Below are 24,201 nucleotides of genomic sequence, written 5' to 3'. Positions count from 1 at the left end.
ATTTTAAAAGAGAGAGTGGCTGGAAGATTCTTCGCGTGCTCACAAAATCCAAACCATTTCCTACTCTTGCAATAATTTTTAAATATTACTGCCTCCATCGGCAGAGCATTTTTTAATTATTTAATGACTTGAAAGTGGTCTTTGTTTTTCTTTATTTAATTATTCTCCCCTGTTTTTTGTCTGGTTTACTTTTGAATATGCCATTCACTCTTGCATCTAAATCTCCAATTCCTCAATCTCTGCTCTCTCTATCTCTTTCCATCTGCAATTGATGCCTCAGTACTATCTTAATCTGTTGTTTTTGGCTGTCTCTTTTTTGGGTCAGTTTGAATCAGACTTGGAGTGTTGGGGATTTGAGAAAATTCACTTACTAGATCTTTCCAGTGCATCAGCTAGAAGAGGTACTTCTTAAAATTTCTTCAACAGTACTTTTTTGCTCTCTGTGTATCTATTTCTGCGCTTTTTTTTTTTTTTTTGATTGGTATTGTCCTTTTGTTTTGCTTCTAATCTTTTTCCTTTACTACTTGTTTTAATTTGGATCTATTACATCTGAATTTTTGTCTGTCATTCTCTCTCTCTCTCTCTCTCACCATCTGCAACCCCTTCCCTCTGAATCATCTTGTCAATCTTCGCTTTGTGGATTCAAAATCAAAATCAGACTTGGTGTTTTGTGGATTCGAGACCAACTTACTAGCTCCATCCAGACAAATCCATAAGCCAGAGGTACGTTTTATGTTTTTTTGTTGCTCCAATTTGCTTTCTGTTACCTTTGTATTGCATCATTTCCTTGGTTTTTTTTTTTTCATGTTGCCTCTAATTGTCTCTCTTACATCTGATTTCGTCTCTGTCTCTCTGTGCGATTTCTCACTTTCGCTCTCCTAGCTTTTGTGTTGAATTTGAAGTATTCTCTCTTACACCTGAATTTGTACATATGTCAGGTCTATTTATAGATATGAGACACCTTAGTAGCTAGCTTCATCTAAGTAAATTTCTTGAAGTCTCTTACTTTCTAATAGCAGTCGTAGTTGTCTGTATTTCTGTTGCTTCCATTTCATTGTCTTCTGAATTGCATCGTCTCTTACAGAGAGAAAAGAAAAAGAAAGACGTTGAAGGTTGCTGGAGAATTAAAAATGGGGGACGATATTGCTAGTAATGTTGTGGTAACGATGCTGGAGCCCATCAGAGACAGCTTGTACGCATTCATCAGACGTCAATTTGGTTATTTGGTTCACTGCAAGAGAAACGTTAAGGATCTCGAAGATGAAGTTAATAAACTTAGAGATGCCATGGCAAGTGTACAAACAAGGGTTGATGCAGCCTTGAACAATGCTGAAGTCATTGAGGATAATGTTTCGAGGTGGCTGGAGGAAGTGCAGAACTCATTGACGACGATGGAAGAAGACATGGACAGATTAGTGCAAGGCACACAAAATCTCAAGTGTCTTCATGTTTGCTCGCGATATCGGTTGGGTAAAGAAGGAAAGAAGCAGCAGCCTGTTGTTACTAAGCTTATAGAGGACGGCAAATTTGACACTGTTGCACACCGACCTCCTCTCACTGATACTTGGCACAGAACATACAGCATAAATTACGAGAGTTTCAAATCCAGGGAGTTGATTTTTAAGGAGATCATGGAGGCACTAAAAGATGATACAAAATACAGGATTGGAATACATGGAATGCCTGGTGTTGGAAAGACAAGGATGATGGACGAAGTTGCCCAACAAGCCAAAAAAGAGAGGCTTTTCGAGGAGATCGCCAAGATAGTTGTCTCCCAGAATCCAATTTTGGAGGATATTCAACAAAAGCTTGCGGAAGGTTTGAATTTGACATTAAATAAAGACACTAAAGATGCAAGGAAGAGTCTGTTATGCGATAGATTGAAAAAAGGTAAAAAGATCCTTATAATGGTAGATGATGTTTGGAATGACGAAATTAAGTTAGAGCACATTGGAATACCGGCTGCGGATGATCTTCCCAAGGGCAGCAAGATTATCCTAACCTCCCGGATGAGAGAGGAGTGCCTACGAATGGGGGTTCAAAAGGAATTCGAAATTGGGGTTTTGTCCGAACATGAAGCATTGGACTTATTTAAGAAAACGGTGGGAGATTTTACAGACTGTGGTGAACAGCATTCTGTAGCTAAAGAAGTGTGTCGTGAATGTGATCGTTTGCCATTGGCAATAGTTACAGTTGGAGCAGCGTTGCGGTATGAGAAAGAAACTGATGCATGGATAAATGCACTTGAACAATTGAAACATTCGAAGGCATATAATATTCCAGGAGTGTCAGACAAACTGTATTCGGGCATACAGTTGAGCTACAAGTATCTGAAGCTGAAAGATCAACAATTATGCTTTCTGCATTGCTGCTTGTTTCCGGAAGATGCTGAAATTTCTATTGATGACTTGGCAATATATGGAGTGGGAACGAGATTTCTTGGAGACACAGATAGAGAATCAATGGAAAAAGCAAGGCAGAGAACACGTACGTTGATTGGTACCCTCAAGAGATCTAACTTGTTGTTAAATGGCAGGAATCAAAACTTTGTCAAAATGCACGATGTCATTCGAGATGTGGCGATATTGATTGCATTAGAAGAGAAAAATGCCATGTTTCTAGTGAAAGCTGGTGTCCGGAAGTGGATAGACGAGGATGAATATAAACAATGCAAAGCAATCTCATTAAGGTTCAATGATGATTTTGTGCTTCCCGATGATTCAGAATGTAAAGAAGTATGCACCTTAATGTTGGAATTCCGTAAGCTTTCATCAGAAATTCCAAGTAGCTTTTTTAAAGTGATGGAGAAGCTTAAAGTTTTACAATTGCGTAATATGCAGATTTCGGAACTACCGTCGTCCCTTAAAAATCTTAGGATGTTACGGCTATACAACTGCAAATTGGTGAATGTAGCTTTTCTCAAGGAATTTAAAAAACTTGAGATACTATGCATTCAAGATTTTGATCTCAAAGAACTGGCTCCAGAAATAGGACAATTGACTTGTTTGCGGTTGTTGGATGTGAGGGGTTGTTACAGGCTCAAATTCATTCCCTTGGGTGTTATATCAAGTCTATCCCAGCTTGAGGAATTGTGTATTCCAGATGAGTTTGACCAATGGGAGGTTAAAGACAATGCAAGTCTTAATGAACTAAACTCATTGAAGTGCTTAATTAGTTTACAAGTTTCTGTGCCAGATCGCCCAGATGTTATGTCATTGCTCCTCAATGAGCCCCTGTTTAACTCGTTGATCAGTTTTAAAATATCCATCGGGAGCAAGTTTATTTCAGATTTCGGGAATTATAATTTTTCTCTCTCAGCAGCAAGTTGGTTGAAAGTAGTGGGTTTCCCTTTGAAGAAGGAGCTTAACATTTTGATGGAGAAAACTGAAGTACTATATTTAAAAGACTTGGAAGTTATAGAAAATCTTCCTAATGGACTGTGTGGATCTGGTTCATTTAGTAAATTAAGTTGGTTAAAAGTTGTGTACTGTGAATTAATGATATATCTCTTCTCCTCAGCCACTGCAGGAGGTCTTTCGCAACTCCAAGAATTAACTATAAGTGGTTGTGAAATCATGGAGGAAATAGTAAGAGATGACGAGGAAGGCATGGATGCAGTTATTATTTTTCACCATTTAAAGAAAATAGAGTTGGAGGATCTACCCAAGCTCAGAAGTTTCTATGCCAATAAGAAGAAGTCAACAACTAGGGGGGAATGCAACACTTCCACCCTCGTGCAAGCTTTGTTTAACCATAAGGTATGCTCAACACTTACCTTATAATTATAATTATTTTTATTTTATGTTATTTTATTATTTTCCTGACAAGAAGCAAAAGAGAACCAAAAAAGAAAGAAAAAAAAAAAAAACTAAGACAAAATAAGATTCAATGGCAGAAATAAGCCATGTGGATCAAATCATTCCCAGAACCTATTTAATCTTTCAATTCATTGCTTTTGGCCAACTCATGGCCGTCAATCCTATTTAATCCTATGGCAGTCAACTCATGGACTTCTATTCATAATTAATGTCTGTCAACTAAACATTTGCTTCCATGACTCCTTTACTCAAATTTCTCAGTCCATGAATCACAATCCTAGACTTATTGATATAATATAACCGTAATTACATATGATTACATAAAAGCACTTGCACCCACAACCTAGTTATAATATCTAGTGAATATGATAACTTAATCTCACACCTGCAGTGCTACATTTATATATATAATCAATTTTCCATCTTTATAATTATATAGTAAACAATTCAAAAACAACCTATATGCATATACCCACATTCATTAAATAATTACTTCCAAAAACCACCAATTAACATTCAAATTCTAGTGCCTTCAAAAATACGTATCAGACTATATAATCACTAAATAAAATTCTTAAAATAACCTATATATAGAATCATTTATAGGTCGGCTAACTAATTTCTCATTCTCATTAATTACTACATAAAAGATTAGATTAGTATCTAAACCCCCACCAGTCAATCAGTCACTTTTCAGCAATTCACACTACTTAGTGCAAATGTAGATGTAATATCATTAAACTAAATTTACCAAGCATGACCAAATGAAATATATAAAATACTACCGATTCACTAGATTCCATAATTCAATCCCATAACAGTAAAATGTCAAATTGAATCATACTTTGTGCAGATATAGATGTAATATCATATACATGCTTGATTACACACACCCATTAGTACCTCCTTACACCCTAGACAACAAGTTTAAGATGTACAAGAAATATACATGGACACAAATATAGGTATAAAAGTACATAAATTCATTCGTGCTTTAATGCAACACATGATCAAGTACGCTTAATCAAATTCCTAACACAAGGCAATTAATTCTATGATTAATAATAGATTATAGTATATACATGAGATCAAAGCAAGAATGTAATTGCAATCGGCTTAAGCTTCTTTGCTTTTCCGCGATAAACATATAAAATCCTCGAGATCGCAGCGTAGGTAAAAAACTTGATACAACGGAGTCTACATATATATATATATATATATATATATATATATATATATTCAGTGATGGAGTTAAATAAGAACTTTTTTTAAATTCCAAAATAAACTAAATAAATAACTCTGCTATTTCCTTTTAAATACAATCACTCATCTAAATTTAAAATAAGGATAATGCCTAAATAATAATATGTGTCCATAAATATATATATATATACTACCTCTGTCCATGTTAGTACTCTACTATATTATTTTTAGATATTCCAAATTAGTTGTCTACTTTGAAAAGTCAAAGCAAATAAACTTATCTTTTCATCATTGTCCTTTACATTTTCAAAAAATTTAAAACTTGGTAACTATATATATTTAAACTAAAATGGACAAATTGATAATTTTAAAAGGGGACAATGCATTAATTGCATGTCCCTTTAAAAACTCCAATATCTAAATATAGACATCTAATATGGGGGTAATATTTATTTATGGGGTATTACTAACAAAGTCTCTAATGCGGTAAAGTAATTGCATTTAAGCAACAATAATATTATGGGCACACTTCACTTCTTTAATAATTAATATATAAGATTAACAGACTAAACAATGAAAATGAAACAACTTATTTCTCCTTCCTCCTCTCACAGGAAAGGTCGCACATTTAATTAAATTTCCAATGGGACAGTAATAAGTGGGTGGGAGTGGTTTGTATGATGAAAATGAAACAAGCTTATTTCTCCTTCCTCCTTTAGCAGGAAAGGTCGCACATTTAATTAAATTTCCATTGGGATAGTAATAAGTGGGTGGGAGTGGTTTGTATGTTATTAACTTATTACCTATTAACAAATTATATCATCTCATCAATATCTACTACCCACTTTGTTTTCTTCTTAAAAGAATATATATCTATTTTGGAATTAGTGTCAAATTAGGAAGTTTCTGGGACTAAAAAACGACATTCTTGAATAAAAATTGATTTCCTGTTCTTGGTTTTGAGCTGGGAAATATTATTACCATTTTGCATGTCTAATTTGATAATTTGTAGATATGATTGGAATAGTAGTTAATTTTAATATTTTAATATACTCTTTTTGTACAATTTTAGTTAAATTTAGGATCCTATTTTTTTTCTTAAAACATTATAATTCTGCTTTATTATTATAATTATTATTTTGTTGAAATAAATTAGAATAAATTATTTTTATGCTTTGGTAACTACAAATTTTTTTAGTAAATTAAAAGCAAATTCTATTACACTTACCAAGGGCTGTGTAGCCTAATGGTACTTCTTCACATTCCAAATATAATTATAGAGGGTTCAAGTCTTGTATGTGAGTGTGTGAGTTTATTTCCAAAAAAAAAAAAAATACAAACTAGTACCACTTATATAAACTATAATATTTCTTATTTACGAAAATAAAATTCAAAGTTCAATATTTTTAATTTACCATTTCTTTTTCCCTGACAAGATGCAAAGAGAATAAGAAAGTATGGCAAAACAAGAAAATAAGAATCAATGGCAGAAATGAGCCATGTGGGCCAAGTGTCCCACTCAAGGTCACTAGACCTATTCCTCAAAGCCCATTTACTAAGGGGATGGGCTGGTTTGTTTGAGGATCAAGGAGCCCACGAGAGAGTGAAATTTGGATACGCCGCCAACAAGAGCTTTATGTCTTCATAGCACACATATTCAATTAGGAGACACTTGTCTAGACAATATATATATATATATATATATATATATATATATATATATATATATGCACCACTCTCACTCTCAGACAGACATGAAGCATTCATGTGTCATGCTAAATAAATTTGAATATGAATTTTCTCATTACTTTCTAAATAAAATCTGATTCACTGTGATAGTAATTAAAATCTAACTATAGAAATATTTAAAAATAGAATGGATAAAACAGGTCTGTACTTGATTTATGCTACCACAATTTCTTTTTTTCTTTTATTTTTTAACTGACATATACATGAATTTTTTTATGATTTTTGTTGATTGTGACTGTTAGTTTTGCATCATTCGTGTGCTATTTCTTGTTCTCATTGCCGCTACTGCCCCTTTTGAGCTCCATAAAATTAGTGAAAAGTTGTCCTAATTAATTTTAACCAATCATGAAAACAATTTACTAAAAAAATTTGCCCAAGGAAAAAAAAGTCATGTAAATTTGCAGCACTGTACCAATTTTAGGGTTTATTTCGAATTAAAATAATTCTAATTCTTAAAGGCTTGTTATTTCATTGACTACGTATTTAATAATTTTTAATTCAAAATGTAAACCTCCAGTTAAAAATTAAATTAAAACCCAATCAACTATGTCATTATCTCTCCACATGTTGTGAAATATGAAGATTTTAATTCTCCATGAATTTGAGTGAAACCAATTATTTTAGAAAGCGAAGTCAGCTTACTAAAAAAAATGAAAAACTCTGCTCTTAAAATTTGTGCAGGCTCAGTTATCCAAAAAAAGTATTTGCCAAAAATTAAGCACTCAGTATCTTAAAATGAGATACGATTTCCATTAAATTTTAGAATATAGAAAATGTTTCTTGGTCTAAAACTATAATGAAAATTTTCAGTAAATTCGTTTACAATAAACTTGTGTTGTAGAAGAAAATTTGGGCAGCATGCTAGTTAATATATTTTTAGTTTTTAAGCTACTACCAAACTTTGTACCCTTACATCTAACTTTCATGCAACCACACACAGCATGTTTCAAACTTTCATGCAATAGGTTATATATATTACTCCGTAAATTAGAGACCTTCCATTAGTTTCTATATTCTTTTTAATCTTTGTATTTGATTTTACATCTATTAGGACCATCGTAACATGCATTTATTAGCAAAACTTTTACACTTTTCTACTTTCTTTATTCAAACAATAAAGATTTGGACTTCAAACTCTGAAAGCTAAATGGGCCCAAACCCCATCTCTAATTGGGCTTTAAAAGTACATCTCCATATCACAACTCTTATTCAAATTTCTATATTTAATTGCAATTATTAATTGAATGGCTAATTGTGCTTTACAAGCCCACCATTCCGACTTAAATGGTTAGCCCAATCGTCCCACTTGAATGCCATCCCATTGTTTTGGTTGGAATGGTTGGCCCAAGAAGCATTTTTTTAATTAATTTACATTTAGCCTTCATTTGTTTGGATGTAAAATATTTTTTATTTTACGCGTCCTGTCGATGGACTCAACCTAGACTTCTGCTGAATAATTAAAAACAAAAAAAATATTTTCAAATATTTTACGTCAAAACAAACACGGCCTAATATAAAATAAAATGTCATATTAAGAAGCAGTTGCTCCACACTAATTTTGTTTTATTGATTTTTTATCTACATATTTCTCTAATATGGAATCCCCCCCCCCCCCCCCCCCCCCCCCCCCAAAATTGCAAAAAAAAAAAAAAATGTTTTTTGTCATAATTAGAAAAATCAGTAAATTTTCACTAGTGAAAAAAGAGATGAAGAAGCACGTTTGAGCATCCTACTATGTCCTTTTCAGCTCTCTTAAGTCTTTTAAGTTAAAATTTGGTTCTTCTCTTACGTTTCTTTTTCCTACCCAAGTTAGGGTACTATTTTTCTCTCCGCTTCTTATTTTCTGTATAGTACTAATTTTTTTTTTCCCCCCTAAATTATTTTAAAACAAACTTATGCAATAAATAATCTATTAGTTATTTATTTTAACTCCAAATTTAGAGTTGATGGCTTGTGTTTTCGGTTAAGATTTTTCTTTCTCCAAATTTGGATTTGGATGGGAAGTGCTATGCAACTTAATCTATATAAATAATGAAATTTGCAGGTTGCATTGAGGATCTAATAATTCATAACTTGAAAAGTCTTACAGCAATATGGAAACAATGTGAATGTATAGAATTTCTTAATATATAGAATTTAGGCTGGTGGACTGAGGAAACAGTGTGAATGTAACAATCCAGGGTCTAGTCTCTTTGTCAGGCCTGAATTTTAAAATCTGAGACCCAACATTTTGTGTTTAAGGTTTATTTCAAATTAAAATAATTCTAGTTCTTAAAAGCTTGTTATTTCATTCAGATCTTGGTGTTCTCTCAATTAAGGACTATGAGACTTGAAGGCTTACCCAAGCTCAGTAGTTTCTGTTGCTCCAGAAGAGGAGGAGAAGAATTGGTAGCGGAGGAGAGTAATATTGACCAACGAAAAGCATTCTTCAACCACAAAGTACATACGTCCTGTGTCCTTAATTAATCCTAATTAATCATTAGGGGTGCACTCAACAACTGAAATTATTTATGGATTTCAATTAGATTTCCACCAAACCTTGGTGGGTTTGTGTTATTTCACTCACATGTCCTTGAATTTAGTCTCAGATAAATTTCAGTTTTTTTTTTTCTTCCTATCATTTAAATCTTCAAACTAACTCAACTACTCTTAGGAGATCAATGCAAATTTTTTAAACCGAGTATGTGTGAATAATTACATTTAAAAATCTCAAAAAAGATTAGTGTAATTTAACTTTGAAATTATAATCAACTTCAAACTAAAAATACGCCGTGATGCATAATTTCATTTTTTTGGTGGTCTGGTCTCATTTTTAGTTTGAACCATTATTTTCAAGGGAAGCTCTGCCCTCTTTCCCTTCTTTTTGTTCCTCCTAATGACTAAGATATACTAGTTGAGTTATTGGTATTATCACCAGCAAACTGATATTTTGCAGGTTAAATTTCCTTGCTTGGAAGAATTATTTATGACGAGATTAGACAGCTTGGAAGAGATATGGCACAGCACAATTTCAAACGACTGTGTTTCCAAACTGAGAAAGTTAGAATTGGAATGGTGTCGCAAGCTATTAAATGTTGCTTCAACAGAATTGCATACAAGTTTCCAGAACCTAGAAGAAGTCAAAGTGCTACAATGTGAGTCCCTGCAAGAGGTATTTAAAGTTGAAGGGTCAAAGGGGGCAGAAGGAACAGTTGTGTTCCCTCAATTAAGGACCATGAGACTTGCAGACTTACCCAAGCTCACTAGTTTCTGCTGCTCCACAAGAGGAGGAGAAGAATTGGTAGTGGAGGAGAGTAATTTTCCCCAACAACAAGCACTCTTCAACAACAAGGTACATACACCCCCGTGTCCTTAATTAATCTTAATTAACCATTAGTGGGTACACGAAACCTTGTGTTTTGGCTTTGTGTTATTTCACTCACATGTCCTTAAATTTAGTCTCTGATAAATTTTAGTATTCATTTTTCTTCCTGTCATTTAAATCTTCTTACGAAGTCAACTACTCTTAGGAGGTCAATGTAAATTTTTTAAACTGAGTATGTGTGAATAATTAAATTTAAAAATCTCAAAAAAAATTAATATAATTTAACTTTGAAATTATAATCTACTACAAACTAAAAATATGCAGTGATGCATAATTTCATTTATTTGGTGGTCTGGTCTCATTGGGATGACAACTATGAAGCTACCATAAAATTGAATAAATCTTTGTGAGTACTACCAGTAAGTGTTGAGACTTGCGTCAATGAAGACAATATGACAAATCGTCATGCGGAAAAAAATACTACTATATTCACTTATTTATTGGACTATTTTAATTATTTGATGACTTGGTTATAAATTAGGAAATATGGATTCCAGGAGTATTCTGCTAATCTCATCCAAGTGTTATAATTCAAAAGAAAACCACACATTAAGCAACCGAAAAAGGAGGGGGAAAAAATAACACCATGTGTGAACTCCTATGAATATATCATGTGATTGTGTTGTAATCTGTTTGTTAATTTATTTAATCTGCTTATACATGATTATCTAAATAAAATAAGAACTAAAATGAAATATTACAAGCATTAATTGTGAAGCTCATATATGAAATCAGTAGATACCAAGTAATTCTTGGAAGAAAACTTAAACCATTATTTTAAAGGGAAGCTATGCCCTCTTTCCCTCCTTTTTGTTCCTCCTAGTGATTAAGATATACTAGTTGAGTTATTGGTACTATCACTTGCAAACTGATATTTTGCAGGTTAAATTTCCTTGCTTGGAGGAATTGTTTATGAAGAAATTAGACAACTTGGAAGAGATAGGAGTGCCAAATTTCACTAATTGAACACAAAGTGTGATATTATAAATGTGTGACAGGCTTCTATAACCTAATGAACCACAATTAGTTGACATATTCACAAATTGAAAGGATACTTGTTATTGCAGATTGAATACTTATAACAAAATATACTAATATCCGGCCCAACTGTTGGATTCTTTATTACAAAAAGTAACATAAATAATGAAATTTGCTGGTCGTATTGAGGATCTGATAATTCATAATTTGAAAAGTCCTACAGCAATATGAAAACAATGTGAATGTATAGCATTTCTTAATATATAAAAACGTGCTATTTCATTGATTTGATATTTAATAATTTTTAATTCAAAATGTAAACCTTCCTTAATTTTATATGAAAACCCAGTAAACTATATACTCATGATGAAACCTTGTGGGTGAAACATATTCCCAATCAATTTATGCATTAGGATGTCTTAAAACTTGTAACAAACAAGATTATTATATGTGCATAAGTTGTGCAAATTTTATTTCTCTTTGAATTTGAGTGAAACCAATCATTGTAGAAAGAAAATTCAGCGCACTAAAAAAAAAATTCAGCTCACTACGATTTAAATAAGATTTTGGCATAAAGATGAACCTCTTGATTGGCTTTTCAAATTTGTGCAATTATCCAAAAAAAACATTTTCCAAAAGTAAAGCACTTATTATCATAAAATAAGATTTCCTTTCTGTTAAATTATAGAATATAGAAATGTTTCTTGGTTTCAAACCATACTAAAATTTTTCAGTAACTTCGTTTTCAATAAACGAGTCTTAGTAGAAGAAAATGAGCTACCAATGTGCGTGTTCTAATTGAAATTTCCTTTATGTTCCTCTTAATGACTAAGATATACTTGTTGAGTTATTGGTATCATCACGTGGAAACTGATTTTTGCAGGTTAAATTTTCTTTATTGGAGGAATTGTTTATGAAGAATTTAGACAACTTGAAAAACTTGATGACATTAACAATCTCATGCTTTAACACCAAAGCAATAATCTAGTGGTATTTCTTTGCCATCCAAAGTGAAGTTTTTACACCCTTTACATCCAAGTTTACAAATCTCAACAGTATCAATCTATCCAATCAAACAATTTTCAGTACAACCCATATAACAAATTACTGAACTCACCTGTCAAATTTAGTTCATTGCACTTGTGAATTCAGACAATTTCTTTTTCCCAAGAATTGATCACAAATTTTCAATCATAAATTTCCAATCACAATAGTAAGTCCTTAAGAATATATTGAGCTAACACAATTGAAATGTATTCGGTAACACTTAATCATAATTCTGAATTGTCATATGCATGTATCATAACTCCATTATTTATGCATTTGTCAAAAATATCAGTCACATATCAAACAAACAATCAAACTTAATAAAAATTGCACGTGTCATATATTAAAATACCATAAGTGAGGTATATTCATGAATATATATATATTAAGCTTTCAATTTACCCTAGGGCATCACGACTCAAATATATTATGTATATTAGGAACTATATGAATCACATTACAAACCCACCTATATATCAAGGAATTTAATACAAAATAAATTTACATTTGAACAATTTAAAAGGACAATTATTCATAATAAACAGAGTAAATGAAAATCATATAATAAAGATTGAAGAATAGTGAAATTCCCCATCTCATTTTGCTTTTCTCTTCTCTGGGCTCTTTAAAACGATAGGAGCAGAAACTTGTGATATAGATATAATCTTGAAGTTTTGTAACTACAAAATATATGTTGAATTTTGTAGGTTGCATTCCTTGCCTTGGAGAAATTGAGTATTACAAATTTGGAAAGCCTTGAAGCCATATGGAATGACCAATCACAATCACTTCTATTGAATGAAGCAGAAGATAACTTCCAATTCCTGAAGTGCATAGAGGTCAATGGATGTAACAAAATGGTGAATGTGATTCCAGCCAATGTTCTCCCAAGGTTACAGAACCTAACACAACTCCACATTTCTAAAAGTCACAATTTGATAAATGTATTCTCATCATCCATGGCAAAATATCTTGTGCACCTCCAAGAATTAAAAGTGACCGATTGTGAGAAGATGGAAGAGATTGTTGCAGTTGAAAGGGGACTATTAAGCGAAGACGGAGAAGAAGATCTAGGGCATGATGAGATCATTGTCTTCCATCAATTAAAACACTTGACCCTTCAACAATTGCCAAACCTCAACAGTTTCTGCAGCATTTGTGGATCCGAGAAAGAAGAAGAAATTGCGGAGCAGAATTTTGGCAGAATGGAAGCCCTCTTTAATTACAAGGTACATGTGTTCTATCTCCTAAATAACAACATAATAGCTATTAAGCAGGGACTATTGTTTATCCAAATTGGGATTCTCAGTTCTCACAACCCTTTTATATGATGAATTGACGTAATTGCTTTTTCACTGCTCTATTTGCTAACTAGTTCAACAAACGTTGCAAGGAATGAAGATTCACCTACATATTATGTACATTGTTAGAATCCGATCCTTCACTACACATCCGAAGATCAAACTGATGTCATTTCAGTATCTACTAGGCACTTCGTTTTTGCCTTTAAAAGAATTTTCTCTTTAGTTTTCAATTACTTTCTAAATAAAATCTGATTCACTGTGCTTGGGTTGGAGCCTGCTATCCAATCAGAAAACAATATTAGCTTTTGCATACCTAAATTAACAATTTTTAGATCACAATATGATTTGAATTGTAAATTTATTCTCTTGATGAACATTTTTGTACAACGCTAATTCAATTCACTTTTTTTTTTAGTTAATGACATTTTTAATCCTAACTCTATAAATAAATGATTATTTTTCTCAAATGCAATATCTATCCTTTGAAATATGGAATAATATATATATTTTAATCTTAACCCCTCTCTAAATTTTTTTTTTCTCTTTCAATGAACCCAATTATAACTTAAGTGACAAGTATCTGTATTATATAATGGACAATATTTAGGTTATCACCGGTGATGATATACCATCTCATATTTGGACAAATAATTATAATTATAATTACAACCATCTTTGATTTTGTAATGAAAGAAGACGTGTTCATTTGTTATTAATCTATATCAGTTGTGAAGACGGTGTACATCTTACCAATGAGTACTTAAATATTATTCTTATATAATTACAATCTAAATCTTCAAGTACACATTCTCCTCTTTTTTTTTTTTCTTTTTTTTTTTTTAACCAAGGCAAGAAGATTTTGCTACATATATAGAATTCAAACTCACTGTAATAGTATTAAATATTAATAATTTTTTTTTTGGCACCAAAATATTAATAATATATTTGGTGCAAGCTAGTAACTAAAATAGTATTAAATATTAATAATATTTTTTTTTGGCACCAAATATTAATAATATATTTGGTGCAAGCTAGTAACTAAAATTTAACTATAGAAATAATTATAAATAATTAAAAATAGAATGGATATCATACTACCGCAATTTTTTTTTTTTTTCACTGACACATGCATGAATTTGGGGATTATTTTTTTTGATTGTGTTAGTTTTGCATCAATGCCGCCAGTGTCCCTTTTGAGCTCCATAAATTAGTGAAAAGTTTTCACAAGCCAATCAGTTTGGACTTCTTAATTAATTTCAACCATTTATATGGAACCATTTAATTTTAAAAAAAAAAAGTCTTGTAAATTTGCACCACGTACCAATGAGTATTCTGCTCAAATGCACCATGATCCCCTTCTGGACACACAATAGAGCTGGCCTTGCCTATTTGACTTCGTATTGCTAAATAAGAGCTTTGGACATAAAATATTATCATTTTATTTCTTATTTTGTCTTGTTGAATAAATATTATTTTTTGTTCAAAAAAAAAAAAAAGAGTTAAATTTATGAATTTTTTTTGTTATTTCCTTTAAAAGAATTAAAAAAGTGAATTGCAAATATCGGCTCCCTTTTTTGAAATTCTAAAACTAGCTTCTAGGCATTAACTCACATTATAAACTCAGGAAAGTTTTCAAATTTTAAATTATATATATATATATATATATATATATATATATATTAAGAAAACTCACATTATAAAGTCAGGAAAATTTTCAAAATTTAAATTATATATATATATATATAAAGAAAACTCAACTTTTTTCATCGACTTTCGCAAAATTAGAAAATGAATGGGGTGACTCTAATTAATTATTACATATTTGAAAAACAGAAATCCAATTGATATTCTTAAAATTCTTTTGATTGTTTAATAGTATTCTCAATTAGTCTAGCAAATTTTCGGCATGAAAAGCATCTTCATTGACTTCTAATATCGACTGATACTGCATCACTCATTACTGCTTAGTTGAATCTAACCAAACATCACCTTGAACATTCAAAACTGACATCAATTTTATTCAAGCCTATATCTCTTAATTTCAAATTCACTTATTTATCTAAATTAACTATTACATTCTAACAAGTCTAATTTAGTGGGGTACTTTAGTTTGACCTTGTGTGATTTTTCCCACATTAATGAAAATAAAATGAGATGTAATGAATTTTGCAGGTGAGGTTCCCAGGTTTGGAGGAACTGGAAATTAGAGAATTGAAAAGACTCACAAGGATATGGGACAAACAATTATTCCTAGGTTCGGAAGCACAAGAATCCTTTCGGCAGCTAAGATTTGTCACCGTTCATGAATGCGATAAACTAGTGAATGTAATTCCACCCAATGCATTCCCAATGTTACAGAACCTTGAAAGTCTCGAAGTAGTATCATGTGATTCAATGGTATTTGGAGCAGAAGTGACTGCTATTGAAGAAGGCAGTGTGATTCAATGGTTTCCTCAATTAAAGAAATTGAAGCTTAAAAAATTGCAAAACCTCAAAAGTTTCTGCTACAGTAATATTGGTGGATCCAAAGAAGAAGAAGAAGAAGAAGAAGGTGGTGGTAAGACCTTGGTGTTCCCTCAATTAAACACTATAAGACTTGAAGAGCTGCCAAAGCTCAGCGGTATCTGCTGCTCAAGAAGAGGTGAAGAAGAAAGTGTACTGAAGGAGAGTAATATTCCCCAACAACAAGCTGATCTCTTCAACTACAAGGTACACACACACCTGTTTCCTTAATTAATGATTTGGTGCACTCAAAACAACTGAAAATTTTAAAATGGATTTCAATTAGATTTGCACTTAACCTTGTGTTTTGGTGGCTTTGTGTTATTTCATTAACTGAAATTATTAATGGATTTTGGCACATCAATTACATCCATCTATTTATATAGCAGAGCCTCAAAAGTCAAAAGCAGAGTCTCAAATGAATTCCACTGGCTAATATGCAGTTACATATATGGTTTGAGAATAATTTTATTTACCTGTAGAACATGAAATGGAATTACAACTGAAAACTAGAATGTGCATAACAAAGGGGTAGTCATTATTGCTTGGTTTGATTTAAATTTATTTTTATGAATATATATACATGCTCTACATAGTGATTGATTTCTGCGAGCAGGTTGAATTTCCTATCTTGTTGGAGGAATTGGTACTAGGTAATGAAAGCATCATTGGAGGTTTTCAGAAAAAATTGTACAAAGTAAGATCCATGAAGGTGACGAAATACAACAACTTAGTGAATGCTTGTACCCTGCTACAGTGGTTTGAGGTTGTTGAAGAACTCGGTCTGGAATCTTGTGACTCATTGGAGGTTATCTTCAACCTTGAAGGACTTGGTGCCATTGAAAGAAAGGCAATTGTGTCTTCTCAAGCAAAAGAATTGACACTCAGGGATTTACCTAAATTGGAATCGCAGGGGCTTTTGGTGTTTCACAACCTAACGTCTTTGTATGTTAGTACATGCAACAGGCTGAGGTATGTATTCTCCCTCTCAATAGCAAGAGGTCTCACACAACTCAGAGAGCTAGGGATTAGGGAATGTAGTGTGATGGAAGAAATAGTTAGAAGTGAAGGACAAGGAGAAGAAGATGACATGGATGAAATTGTGTTCTCTCAACTTAAGGAACTGTTTTTGTGGGAGCTACCAAACCTGACATGTTTTTGTGGGACAAATAATGCTTTTAATTTCCCATCCTTGAAGGAGGTTAGGGTGATGTTATGTCCCAAATTGCAGACCTTCACATCTGGAGGCATAACCACATCTGGAGGCATAACCTTAAGAATTGATTTTGAGGACCAACACGATGTGAGCGACCTTAATAGCCATGTGCAGCGGTGGTGGGTTGGGAAAGGAAAGGTAAGAATGAAATTTTAGTGAAAAAATGATTCTGCCAATGCTTTTCATATAACACATCTACTTCTGTTTGATTCAGGAATCAGAAGAGGATGATGATGATGAAGATGATGAAGAAGATGATGAAGATGATGATGATGATGATGATGAATAGCCATGATCAGCGGAGGATAATAGCCATGTGCAGAGGTGGTTGGTTGGGAAAGGAAAGGTACGATGAAATTTTAGTAAAAGATGTTTTTCCAGCATAGTAGTGGTCAAATGTTGACTAGTGAAAAAAGGATTGTGCCAATGCTTTTCATATAACCAGTCTACTTATGTTTGATTCTCAGGAACAAGCGGAGGATAATTAGAAACAACAAGTCTTGATGATGATGTGAAGGCCAAAAAGTGTGCATTGAGTGCATCAGACTTTGTATTTATATTTGTGTGGCGTGTTTGGTGAGTAAAGTTGTGTCAGTGTGATTGATAAAACATAATAAATAAATAATAATAATAATAAACTTAAAAGGTGCATTTTTATTAATTCATTGTTTGATGCAATTGATGTTGTATTTGATCCTAGTAAGAAACCGTACAATTATTTTGTATGTATTATCAGATACTGTACTATTTAACATTACAATTGATGTTGTATTTTGTTGTCTTGATTTACTTTATTCTCTATTTCTTTAAAAATCCTGCATCATAGTTAGGCATGTGGGCCCATTGTAAGTTTTTGAAATAATTTTTATTTTTCAGAAAATTGAAAATAAAAAACTTCAAAAAAATAAAAAAAAACTTGTTTGGTTGTCATTTTTCTGTAAATTTAGTTATAAAAATTCAGTCATAAAAAAAGTTTATTTTCAAATTTTTATAATTATATGCATAAACATCCCTAACTTTTGAATTTTTGTAGCAAATTGTCCATGATTGTCAATTTTGATATTTTTTATAAAACCCAAAATACCCTCAATAAATATGTAAATTAATATATATATATATATATATATATATATATATATATATATATATATATTAATTTTGCTTTATGGGAATTTTAGGAATTTTAATCTTCAAATTGAGAAAATGTCCTTATTTGTCCAATTTGAAAAATGTAAAGTTTTTTTAACATGACTAAAATTTTGCACATTTTGTATATAGTAGGGTTCTTTTTCTTTTCTTTTTTTTTTTTGGCTCTTTATCTTTTTTATTCTATCAAAGACCTTTAAATAGTAAGAAGAGACAATTAAGTGGAAACTTAAGACAAATTGGCGTCAAATTTTTTCTAAATTTTGAAAAGAAAAAAAAAATGAAATACAAATCTTCTAATTTTTGTTCTTTTTGTGTATAATTAATAGTAGCAGTGAAAAACGAGCTCAAGTAGTCAAGCTTATTTGAGTTTTAATTCATTTCTAAAATTTATATCCATTTGTCGAAACAATGGTGAAAAATCTATGCAAAAAAATGTTGAATAACAAAATAAAGTAGACTAGAGGTGAATGGAATTCAATCCTCAAATGGAATTATATCCATTTGTCTGATGTTTAATTATCTTATATTGGACTTCAATTCTTTTTTCTTTTTTTTGGCAAGTGTGTATTGGATTTAACTTGTCTTGAACTTTTTTAATTCTTAGTAGTTATTTATTTATTTATTTATCAATTAATGAGTTGTTTTTATATTATTATTTTATCAAATTTTATCTTTGAAGAAAATGAGAGGAATGGTGCTTCCAACATTTTGCAGTTTATTTTTCTCAATTAATATAGTTCCTTAATAAATGTAGTAGGACCAAAAGTAGTGTCTATAGTTGGTTGTTAAAAATAACATGTCATCCATTAATTTATTTATTACCACCACAAGCTATTTCCTGTCATACACCAAAAAACCAACAAGATTGCATTCAATTTCTTTTCATCCTCTCTAAATCTTAGGAAAAAAAAAAAAAACGCAACTGCCACATGCTTTTATTTTATCAATACATTGCTTTACTTTCCGAATAAAAAAATAAAATAAAAAAGAATGAAAAAAAGGGAGAGAAGAAAGAAAGAAACCCTAGAAATGGGGTTTTAGATATCAAACTGTCTCGGCCATGAAAACTGTTTTTCATCACTTCATAAAACAAGATGAAACAAGAAACAGTTGCTTCGATATTCATGACATCAAACGAGAAATGAACAGGAAAACATAGAAAAAGGAGAGGCAATAGAAATGTTTTGGGAGCTAAAAAGTCATGTGATTATGATATCATGGAAAATCTGTTCTCTACAAAAACCAGGATCAATATCATTATATTCTAGCCTAGTCTATACCAACAACATCCATTTCAAGCCCTATTTACAGTGCATCATTTCTATATCCAAGTCTTCCAGAAACCACCAAACAAGCAGCTAGTACTCAAACTCTCAAGCAAAAACTGCTTTTTTCTTCTTCTTGTTTGAATGAGGCCTCGGAACTTGTTCGCTTATCATGAGAAGGTAAAGTAAGGGAAAGATCGAGTGATACTGGGAATTCACCACCATCATTGTTTTTCTTGCTCGCCGCACAACTTGGAACCTTGTCTTGGTTATGCTTTTCTTCCACAATCCCAAGAAATGAAGGCCTGAGTCGCTGCGTTGTCAAATTTTTTCCAGCCCCTAATGAAAGTTGAAGATCTAAAAACTCAAACCCCAGCTGATCCTTGTAATCTGATGCCATAACTTGCGATTTTGAGGACATGACCTCTGACATGCCACCCACTGGACCTTGACTTGCTGAAACTCCTTGCTTTCTCTCAGTAACTTCATGTTCTTTCTGCAATTAGAACAAGTAGAAATTAGCACCGATTTTACAAAATCAGGGAAGAATATTTAAGCTTTGAAATTTTAGCATTGATAGATGATTATAATAGTGTGAGAATATACAAGCACCAATCCTAAGCCACCAACCAAATAGATTTTTTTTTTTTTTTTTTTTTAATCCAAGGCAACAACAGCCAATAGATTGGGCTAAGTCATTTTCTGCCATTCAACTTTATTACAACATGTACTGGCATACTTCACTAAATCATTGGCCAAAATGTCTCTTGCTATTAACATCGTTTATTCATTTCCCTTTTGTTTTTCAGTGAGTGCAGACACACAACTCAACACACACACCCCCATTACGCCCCAGTAGAGACCTGAACCCTCAATTCATTTTACAAACATTCTATGGAACACGTTTTCTGCTGCCAAGAATTCCATTCTGTTTAGCATAGTTACTTTTTAGCCATTTAGTAGATTTCAGTTTATTTTTTAAAATATTAAACATACCGTACATACCACAACAGCAGCGCTTCTCTACTGTCAATTTTGTTTCTGTTTTATGAAATTACATCTCTTCAGTACATGATGTTCCAAAAAAGTTGCTTAAAAAGAGAGAGATAGAGAGTATTATGGGCCCGACTCTTTTCACTATGCAAACACATTCCCACGGCATTCCACATAATTTAACACAAGAACTTTGAATTCTGAATCAATTACATAATTATAACGATTAATTAATCCCTGTACATTCGTCACCTAGACCTAGATTGTCAACAACAAACATACATATTTTCCGCATCCATGTTCATATTTAAAAATGTTAAAACTAATCAGAAAACCAAGAACATAAGAAAAACAACTTATTCCAACCCATAAGAACACCTCATAAGAAAAACAACTTATTCCAACCTGCCAAAAACATAACATACAACTGAGAAAATGCCAATGCATAAGCTTGCATGCGTTTGACAATCTTAAATAAAATCAAAGAGCATGAAGATTAGGCCTTACACTGGGAGTTTTCAGGAAGAACATTGGATGAAAATATTAAAAGTTCAATTCCATCAAATTTCCCTATAAGAGCTAAATCATAATTGATCATGCACTCCAACATGCTCTTATAATTTCTTCCATAGCTGCAAGAAAGGTATATGAAAAGGTTAAAAAATAAGTCTGAAAGGAAGATGGCACCTATAATGTGTATAATGTAAAGCAAATATGCCAAAAAATAAAAAATAAAAAACCTTTCCAGGTCTTCTTCGGGATGATTCCCGAGAAACTGATTTGGCCATGTACTCAAACGAGGTACTTCCTCCAAAAGGATTTTGTGAGGGAATTTCTTTACTTCTTCAGGAACTTTAGGCGATGAGCAAGTAGATAAGTGAGCCTGAATCCCATAACAGAAACTGGGAAGTCTTCCACTACTCTGAATTTCAAATACGCCTCTGCATGGCATGTCAGGAAAATGTGTATAAGACATTCTTAAAAACCACAGCAATTACCCAATCTTGACGAAACCGAATTTAACAAACTACAAAATAAGATAATAAGAGGAGTGGAGAAGGGCATACTTCCAAATATAATCAAGCTTTGGAACAGAAAAAATCCTAAATTCATCAGGTTGATTGCAAAACATGGGCCTAAGATCCGTCCTACTACTTCGGTCCACTTCCTTTGAAGTTCCTACATCAAGAATAGGAGCCCGAGTACTAATCATTGGGCAAGATTCTGCAGCGTGGCCCATATTCTTACATTTATGACAGCATACACTTCCACTTCCAGCTGAAACATGCTGCCCAGGCTTGCTGAAATCAGAGGTCTCCTTGACTTTCTCACCCCCACTGGAAGATTCCCGTGACTGAGGTGATATATCTTTTGCAATTGAATCAGAATTACCACAACGACAACCAAAACTCAATAAAGAACTAGATGCAAGATCATCCGTAAGGACAACTAGACTTGGCTTCATTTCCTGACAAGAGTCAGATATTGCATGAGAAGATGGATCCCCACTCGTACGCATCCGCTTTACCACACCAGATTTATCTATTAACCAAAAGAAAATTACTCAGTGTGGAACAGACAACCAATAAACTTTAAAAAAGAAAAAGAAAAGAAAAGGAACAGAAAGAGAGTAAAAATGATAGTTTATCAGGAAAAGAAAGGAACCCCTACCTAGATGATTGGGATTTTTGGAGCTTTTATGAACCCGATGCCTAGCTGGTTTGGATGAATTCTGTGAATTTCCATGACGTTGAACAGCCTTCAGATCATGATAAGTTCCAGAAGGATGTCGTAATAGTGTTTCAGCATGAGATTCAATTTTTCCATCATTTTTTAATGGACAGGAACTAGCCATCGTTGAACTACCTAGTGTATTATCTAATTTTCCTGTATGCTTCCTCTCAATCGAATTACATTCTTTTGCATGTCTTAATCTCTTGAAATCCTCAACATGAGAAGATTTTGAAGAGAGCATTTTGAAATTTAAATCAGCAGCATTTGAATGGCCAGAGCTGACATTATTAAATGACATAGATTTACTCATCATTCTGAAAGTGCCATCCTTTTTCTTCTCGGTAGCAGCAGTTTCTCTAGGGAACTTTTGCTTTTGAAGAGTATCTTTTTCTGACAGTTGGATTTTTCATTTTGAGGCTAAAATGGTGACCGAATTTGACCTTGTGAGAGTACATGTAAAACCAAATTTTGAACTCATAAATCCAAACGCAGGTGAAACATGGCATTCTCATTATAACATAATGTCTGCCTAATGATTGAGATAATTTATATTGAGCAAAAGCTATGCAAGAAAAAATTACCTCGTGACATTATGAACTGATTTAGTAAGCAAATGTGCCTTCCCCAATGTATTATTAGAACAGTGATCTTCAAGAGAAGATATCTTGTAGGTTGGTTTTGTTTACCCCCCATCCACGGCCTTGTACGAAGAATCCCGAGACAGTAAAGATTTTCTCAAGGGGCAAGACACCCTGGGTGATCCAGCACTTGTTTCAAGAGCCCTTCTTTTCACCACTGAGACAGATTCCGAATTGTCTGCAAGTCTCTTATCAGGGAATTGTTGAATCGAACTAACTTTGTTCCTCGACTCTCTTCTGCTTTTATCGACATTTGAATATTTGTCGTCTAATGACAAAGAAGTCTTGGTATTGGCAGTACAAGAATTCCGAACGTCTTGGCGTATTTCATTCAAGGCTGGACCTTTTGAAGATCCAACTAATTTTCCATATTTATTCTGCGTCTGTTTCTCAGTTCCCTCATACAGCATGCATTCTTCACACATCCAATTGCCTTCAGGAACCTTATCCAGCAGAACACGCATGCAGTAACTGATTGATAGAAAACAAGTGTCAATGACCACAAAGGAAATACAAAAAAAAAAAAAAAAAAAAAATGTTGAAACATGCAGTTATTGCAAAATAATAGTTTCAGAAAAAAGAGAAAAACAAAACATCCAAAGGATAATTATAAATGACTTACATGTGCTCTGCCCCATCACCGTACCTGCTACAAGATATTACAAACTTTTACCTGTTATGACACCAACCAGACAATGTTACTACTATAGAGAATTAACAACAAATATAAATAGGTGTACCTTGACACCCTGTCAGGGTTCCTGCATTAGCTATCTAGCCCTTTAAATAATCAATCAACGCTAGTCCCCCATTCAATGATCAGAGTCAGGACTTGTACTTTCTAGGTGTACCTTGAGACACTGATTTTTCTTCATGGTAAAAACTGTGTTATTAGTCAATTTCAATTACATGAAAGAAAATACTGTCATTTTTATGCTTTGTTAACTTCATTGCGTTCATCCTAGAAGGTACAAATACTAATAAGGAGTCGTGTATGTTAGAATTTATTAGACATGGGCTCTTGCTCAAATCTTCCGGACTCGTATCCAACACATATTAGGCGTGCCTATGAACATAAAATTTAAAATCCATAATTTCAGATATGTGATAGACACTCCCCAGCATGCAAAATAAAACCATAGACATTAAAAATGTATCTTCATTGCCATGATTGTGTTGAAAATAAACTTGATTTTAGTATTTAGTATTTTCAAGTATTTTTGTATCCATGATGCATGTGT

At 32.6% G+C, this 24,201-nt stretch overlaps 2 protein-coding genes across 2 annotated transcripts in view; one reads left to right on the top strand and one right to left on the bottom strand.

The window, feature by feature from the left end:
- The first annotated feature begins 329 nt into the window (after positions 1 to 329).
- The window catches only part of LOC132305113 (uncharacterized), a 94,158-nt gene continuing 70,286 nt past the window's right edge, over positions 330 to 24,201 (top strand). Inside the window, exons 1-2 of the mRNA XM_059802793.1 lie at positions 330 to 723; positions 1,085 to 3,758. Coding sequence (XP_059658776.1) covers positions 1,131 to 3,758 — 2,628 coding nt within the window. The 5' untranslated portion in view covers positions 330 to 723; positions 1,085 to 1,130. The remainder of the gene's footprint in view (positions 724 to 1,084; positions 3,759 to 24,201) is intronic.
- On the bottom strand, positions 19,696 to 22,664 carry LOC132304569 (uncharacterized). Its single transcript, XM_059802327.1, has 4 exons — positions 21,656 to 22,664; positions 21,329 to 21,529; positions 21,118 to 21,220; positions 19,696 to 20,091 (listed from the first exon to the last, which is right to left on the bottom strand). Exons 1-4 carry the CDS (start codon positions 22,105 to 22,107, stop codon positions 19,696 to 19,698), a joined length of 1,152 nt encoding a protein of 383 aa, XP_059658310.1. The 5' UTR covers positions 22,108 to 22,664.

This window comes from Cornus florida, unplaced genomic scaffold (assembly GCF_030987335.1).
Source record: "Cornus florida cultivar Cherokee Brave unplaced genomic scaffold, ASM3098733v1 CherokeeBrave_3.0.0_Hap2_Chr04, whole genome shotgun sequence".
NCBI lineage: Eukaryota > Viridiplantae > Streptophyta > Magnoliopsida > Cornales > Cornaceae > Cornus > Cornus florida.
This window is presented reverse-complemented; position numbering and strand designations above follow the sequence as displayed.